At 43.3% G+C, this 6,867-nt stretch overlaps 1 protein-coding gene across 3 annotated transcripts in view; it reads right to left on the bottom strand.

Annotated features, from left to right (window-relative positions):
• Positions 1-6,867, bottom strand: part of B4GALNT2 (beta-1,4-N-acetyl-galactosaminyl transferase 2) — a 51,125-nt gene that overhangs the window by 4,261 nt on the left and 39,997 nt on the right. For all 3 annotated transcript variants that reach the window (XM_008578373.1, XM_008578372.1, XM_008578374.1), the window contains exons 8-9: positions 1,686-1,873; positions 872-1,012 (exon numbers count right to left, since the gene is read on the bottom strand). In XM_008578373.1, coding sequence (XP_008576595.1) covers positions 872-1,012; positions 1,686-1,873 — 329 coding nt within the window. The remainder of the gene's footprint in view (positions 1-871; positions 1,013-1,685; positions 1,874-6,867) is intronic.

Below are 6,867 nucleotides of genomic sequence, written 5' to 3'. Positions count from 1 at the left end.
GCCGAGGGTTGCGATCCCGTTGCCGGTCCCGTTCCGGTACGGGCACGACACTGAGGGTTGCAATCCGTTGCCGGTCACGAAAAAAGACAAAAAGGAAAAAAAAAAATTTTTAATTTTTAATTTTATTTTTTTTCATGCATGCTTTTAAAGCTTTGTACCATTTACGTTTTAAAAAATATTGTGGGGCCGGCCCAGTGGCGCACTGGAGAGTGCACCGCTTGGGAGTGCAGCGGTGCTCCCGCCNTTTTTAATTTTATTTTTTTTCATGCATGCTTTTAAAGCTTTGTACCATTTACGTTTTAAAAAATATTGTGGGGCCGGCCCAGTGGCGCACTGGAGAGTGCACCGCTTGGGAGTGCAGCGGTGCTCCCGCCGAGGGTTCAGATCCCATGTGGAGACCGGTTCCCGCTCACTGGCTGAGCGTGGTGCAGGCACAACACTGAGGGTTGCGATCCAGTTGCCGGTCAGTAAAAAAAGACAAAAAGGAAAAAAATAAATTAATTAATTAATTAAAAAAATATATATTGTGTGACAGAACCAGAGCACTGCTCTCTTCAGTCTCACCCCATCCAGGGAGGGAGTTAGAAGTGATGCTTAAACACACCATTTTAAAGGTTGGACAATTGTGAATGGGGGGATGGCATTGCTCAAAGAAAAGTAAGTGTGGAAGTAAGAAGCAGAATTCATGCATGTCCTGATTCCCAGTGCGATGCTCAGCCCCAGAGCTGGGCCAGCTTATTCATCTCTCACATCAGCCCCTCTTCCTTTCCTCCCTCCCTCTCTTCTTCCCTATATAATTTCCTCTTTCTCTTCTCTCCCTTCCCTGTCTCCACAGATGGCACCTGGAGTAAAACTGGCAACTATCCCTTACCACATCCAGTTCGGTTTTCTCCAGGACATCCACCAGCACCTCAATCTTGGTCTTATTGTTGAAAAGAAAGTCATCGTCTACCCAGAGAACGTATTTGGTGGTGACCTGAGATATGGCCAGGTTCCTACCAGCAAACCAACCCTGCAGATGGAACAAGGTCAGATCAGTGGTTGCCCACCCTGGCTGCATGTTAGAATCACCTGGGGAGCTTTCTAAATTCTCAGTAGCCGGGGGCACCCCAGACGAATTAAGTCAGAATCTATGGGGTAAATATATAGCCAAGGTTGAAAATCACTGGGTCAAAGGGAGTCCACGTCTCGGAGAAATACTGGAAAGGACAGTAATGATCTGGATCAAAGACCGAGACAAAGAGAGGCTAGAAAGTCCTTCTATGGCCCTGTGGCCTATATGAATGGACTGAAGTCGTTTTTCGCTTGGCCTGACAGACTTCTGCAACTTTGCTTCTATCTCCTGGAAGATGTCAAGTTTAGGGGGCATCTGGTATGTATAATATCCATTTCCTCCTTTGCCCTTTCAGAAAGATATGTGGGAGAGGAAGAGGGAAAGAGGAAAAAAGAGAGGACGGGAGAGAGAAGGAGAGAGAGAAAGAGAGAGCTTGGGTGGAATCACAGGATTTCTCTGCTGTTGGATCACATGTTAGAAATGCAGATCCAACATCTACATCCTCACGCCTCCCACTCCAGGACTCTGCACTCTTGGGAAGACCACTGAAGCAGCTCATCCAGGGTAGAACCTGACTCAGGGCCCTCTTGTCCTGGGACCCAGGTGTCCCTCTAATCTGGGAGGGACATACCTTCCCAAAGGGCATGGTGTAATACTCCACGTGGTCATCTTCGATTTTCAGAGGCTTATTGCTGTCATCAGCCACAATCACGGTCAGGTCTGGGTAAAACTCTCGAATACTCTGTAACATGATCTTGAACTTGTGGGGCCGGAGGAAAGTCTTGGTGGCAATGGTCACCAGGTTTCTGAGCTGCCTCTCTGGACAAAAAAAGGGTGGACGTCAGTGTTTCTGAGTTGGATTGGAAAGTAAAGACATTTACAATGTACTCTTTTTTTGAAATTTTATGTCATTTTCCTCTCCTGGTTCTATTGGCTCCACTATGCCATTTTTTACAATTTGATGTTTTTTGTTTGCTTGTTTTGTTTTTTTGGCAGCAGGCTGGAACAGGGATCTGATCCCTTGACCTTTGTGAAGGAAGAGACAAAAATCACTGTTATTTGTCTGAGACTATATATTTTTTAAAATCACTGTAAAGAGTGCAACAAGGATGCTGTTTATAAGTTCAACATTCAAAAATCACAGATGTTCCCATATACTAGCAATAACCAATTAAAATGTAGAAGAAGAAGACCCACTTAACAATAATAGAAAATAAGGTACCTGAGACTAAATCCAATAAAATATGCTCAACTCCAATACAAATAAAATTACAAAACAAATTATGAAACTATAAAGAGACCTATCGAGAGGTATACCAGATTCATTGGTGGAAATATTTGACTTTATAAAGCTGTCAATTAATCTCTAATTAGTCTATAAATTCAATGCAATTCCAATCAAAATCTCAAGGGATTTTAGAGGATCTTGATAAGCTCATCTTAAAATTCTAATGGAAAGGGGGCCGGCCCGGTGGCGCACTGGATAGTGCGGCAGCTTGGGAAGCGTGGCGGCGCTCCCGCCCGAGGGTTCGGATCCCACATACAGACCGGTTCCCGCTCACTGGCTGAGCGAGGCGCGGGAGCAACACCGAGGGTTGCGATCCCGTTGCCGGTCCCCGGTCCGGTACGGGGGCAACACTGAGGGTTGCGATCCGTTGCTGGACACGGAAAAAAGACAAAAAAAAATAAAAAAAAAAAATTCTAATGGAAAGGGCCGGCCCATGGCTCACTCGGTAGAGTGTGGTGCTGATAACACCAAGGCCACAGGCTCAGATCCTATATAGGGATGGCCGGTTTGCTCACTGGCTGAGCGTGGTGCTGACAACACCAAGCCAAGGGTTGAGATCCCCTTACCGGTCATCTTTTGTAATAAAAAAAAAAAAAAAAAATTCTAATGGAAAGGGCCGGCCCATGGCTCACTCGGTAGAGTGTGGTGCTGATAACACCAAGGCCACAGGCTCAGATCCTATATAGGGATGGCCGGTTTGCTCACTGGCTGAGCGTGGTGCTGACAACACCAAGCCAAGGGTTGAGATCCCCTTACCGGTCATCTTTTGTAATAAAAAAAAAAAAAAAAATTCTAATGGAAAGTAAGAATCAAAGCAGACCTGAGAAAATTTTGCAAGTGAAGTACAGTGAGTGGGTATTTGTCCCTACCAGGTACCAAACCTATTATAAAGCTTTGGTAATTAAAACATTACAAGGGTCTGTTTGGTTAGCTCAGTTGGTTAAAGCAAGGTGTTGATAACAGCAAGGTTGAGGGTTCAGATTCCCCAATGGGAGAGCCGCAAAAAAAAATAAATAAATAAATAATAAGAAGAAGAAGAATAAGAATAATAAACCATATAGAATTAGTCCAAGGATAAACAGATCAATGAGACCTAACAAAGCCCAGATTTAGACTCCTATATACAGGTGGCAATACAAACCAGGGAGAAGGAGGATGAACTATTCAATAAATGCTCCTGGGATATTATTAATATACAAAAAACTCAGATCCCCATCATATATCACATATAAAAATAAATTCCAAGTGGATTAAATATCTAAATGTAAAACTAAAATGTGCAACTTTAGAAAAAAATACAGAAGATCTTTATGGTTTCAGTGAAGGGAAGAATTTCCTAAACAAGCACTAAAAGCAAAAGTTGAAAGAAAACTAACCGAGGGACCCGAGGCATGGAGAAGGGGACAGGAACCCCCTCCCACAATCAGGCACACTGTGCCAGTGCCTCAGGGCCCACCCAGTGACCAGAGGTCTGGAGCCAGGGACCCGACCCCCCTTCCCACAAGGAGGCACACTGCGCCAGCACCTCAGGGCCTGTCCAGGGACTGGAGGAATGGAGCCGGCAGGTGGATACTCCTCCCACAACCAGGCACACTGTGCCAGTGCCTTGGGGCCTGCCCAGGGACCTGAGGCATGGAGTCAGGGACCAGACACTCCCCACAAACAGGCACACTGCCAGTGCCAAGGAGTACGCCAAAAATGTCACCTCCATGTGGGTGGCCCATCACAGCCACCACAATAACCATGCCTGCCGTGAAAGTAGCTAGATGCCACAACCACCACACAGATGGTCTGCCAACCACTGGAGTGCATTGACACAAGGACAGTCACCAGCAGAGATAAAGAAGAGGATGTCTCTCTCCACAAAGCCCATTTGAGAGTGACAGAAAAGCATCTGCTCTATGATAATATTGNCAACACTGAGGGTTGCGATCCGTTGCTGGACACGGAAAAAAGACAAAAAAAAATAAAAAAAAAAAATTCTAATGGAAAGGGCCGGCCCATGGCTCACTCGGTAGAGTGTGGTGCTGATAACACCAAGGCCACAGGTTCAGATCCTATATAGGGATCGCCAGTTTGCTCACTGGCTGAGCGTGGTGCTGACAACACCAAGCCAAGGGTTGAGATCCCCTTACCGGTCATCTTTTGTAATAAAAAAAAAAAAAAAAATTCTAATGGAAAGTAAGAATCAAAGCAGACCTGAGAAAATTTTGCAAGTGAAGTACAGTGAGTGGGTATTTGTCCCTACCAGGTACCAAACCTATTATAAAGCTTTGGTAATTAAAACATTACAAGGGTCTGTTTGGTTAGCTCAGTTGGTTAAAGCAAGGTGTTGATAACAGCAAGGTTGAGGGTTCAGATTCCCCAATGGGAGAGCCGCAAAAAAAAATAAATAAATAAATAATAAGAAGAAGAAGAATAAGAATAATAAACCATATAGAATTAGTCCAAGGATAAACAGATCAATGAGACCTAACAAAGCCCAGATTTAGACTCCTATATACAGGTGGCAATACAAACCAGGGAGAAGGAGGATGAACTATTCAATAAATGCTCCTGGGATATTATTAATATACAAAAAACTCAGATCCCCATCATATATCACATATAAAAATAAATTCCAAGTGGATTAAATATCTAAATGTAAAACTAAAATGTGCAACTTTAGAAAAAAATACAGAAGATCTTTATGGTTTCAGTGAAGGGAAGAATTTCCTAAACAAGCACTAAAAGCAAAAGTTGAAAGAAAACTAACCGAGGGACCCGAGGCATGGAGAAGGGGACAGGAACCCCCTCCCACAATCAGGCACACTGTGCCAGTGCCTCAGGGCCCACCCAGTGACCAGAGGTCTGGAGCCAGGGACCCGACCCCCCTTCCCACAAGGAGGCACACTGCGCCAGCACCTCAGGGCCTGTCCAGGGACTGGAGGAATGGAGCCGGCAGGTGGATACTCCTCCCACAACCAGGCACACTGTGCCAGTGCCTTGGGGCCTGCCCAGGGACCTGAGGCATGGAGTCAGGGACCAGACACTCCCCACAAACAGGCACACTGCCAGTGCCAAGGAGTACGCCAAAAATGTCACCTCCATGTGGGTGGCCCATCACAGCCACCACAATAACCATGCCTGCCGTGAAAGTAGCTAGATGCCACAACCACCACACAGATGGTCTGCCAACCACTGGAGTGCATTGACACAAGGACAGTCACCAGCAGAGATAAAGAAGAGGATGTCTCTCTCCACAAAGCCCATTTGAGAGTGACAGAAAAGCATCTGCTCTATGATAATATTGGGGGACCTGATCACACCTCTCAGTATTGGACAGATCATACAGGCAACAAATCAACAGAGTAACCATTACTCTTTCAGAAGGAGAGAAGAGATCTAGGGTAATTAGAGGGGGAGGGAGGACGGAGAGACAGGATGGGGAGAGATTGGACAAGGGGCATAAGGAATAATTATGATTTGAGGGCTGGCCCATGGCTCACTTGGGAGAGCGTGGTGCTGATAACACCAAGTCAAGGGTTAAGATCCTCTTACTGGTCATCTTAAAAAAAAAAAAGAAGAAGAAGAAGAAGAAGAACTACGATTTGTAATAATATATACGCTAGTAATATTGATTTGATCAACATATCTCAATGTTGAACCCCCAAAATATCTATAATCAATTTTGATTTGATAAAAAAAATTTTTTTTAAAGAAAACTAACCGATTTTTCTATATTAGAGGATAAAACTTCTATAAAACAAAAGACCCCAGAAACAAAAATCAAAAGATAAGTTACTAATAAAAGATCAGAATCTAAACCTTCACACCATACAGTGTGATAACTTTTATGAAAAGCTCAAAAACACATAAAACCACACTAGATGCTACGTGTGTGCGTGTGTGTAAAAATCCACATATTGAACGTACAAAAGCAGGGAAAAGAAAGATACAGACGATCATGGTTGCTGGAGGAAGAGAGGAGAATAAGACTGTGGATATTTCCATTGTATATGTAACACTTTATATTTAAAACAAATCTGAAGTCCAAGAAAGGTTTTTGGTGAATTTTCTTGAACTTATTTATTTTATATTTGAGGTAGTTATTACGTTAAGCAAATATTTTAAATCTTTCTCAATAGACATTTAATGCTTTTACTTTAAAATTATAATTTAATTAATATTTGAATAAAACAGATTGTATTTTGAATATATAAGTAATAAATTCAAAAAAATGTCAAGTGGGTCAAAATGCTAAATACAAGGGGTCTTCAGAAAGTTCATGGAAAGATTCATATTACCTTTTAATTCCATTTTTCCATGAACTTTTTGAAGTATCCTCATATATCAAAAGTTAAATACTCATTTATTTCCTTATTTATATACATATTTGGGGGGGAGGGGCAGTGTCTGGTACAGGGATCTGAACACCTGACCTTGGTGTTATAACACGGTGCTTGACCAACTGAGCTAACCGGCCAGCCCCTCAAAATTTATACCATGAAAATATTTCTCTCCATCCCTGTCCCCTGACTACTTG

Source organism: Galeopterus variegatus, unplaced genomic scaffold (genome assembly GCF_000696425.1).
Source record: "Galeopterus variegatus unplaced genomic scaffold, G_variegatus-3.0.2 Scaffold1672, whole genome shotgun sequence".
Classification (NCBI taxonomy): Eukaryota; Metazoa; Chordata; class Mammalia; order Dermoptera; family Cynocephalidae; genus Galeopterus; species Galeopterus variegatus.
Note: the sequence above shows the minus strand (reverse complement) of the source record. Positions and strands in the feature narration are given on the sequence as shown.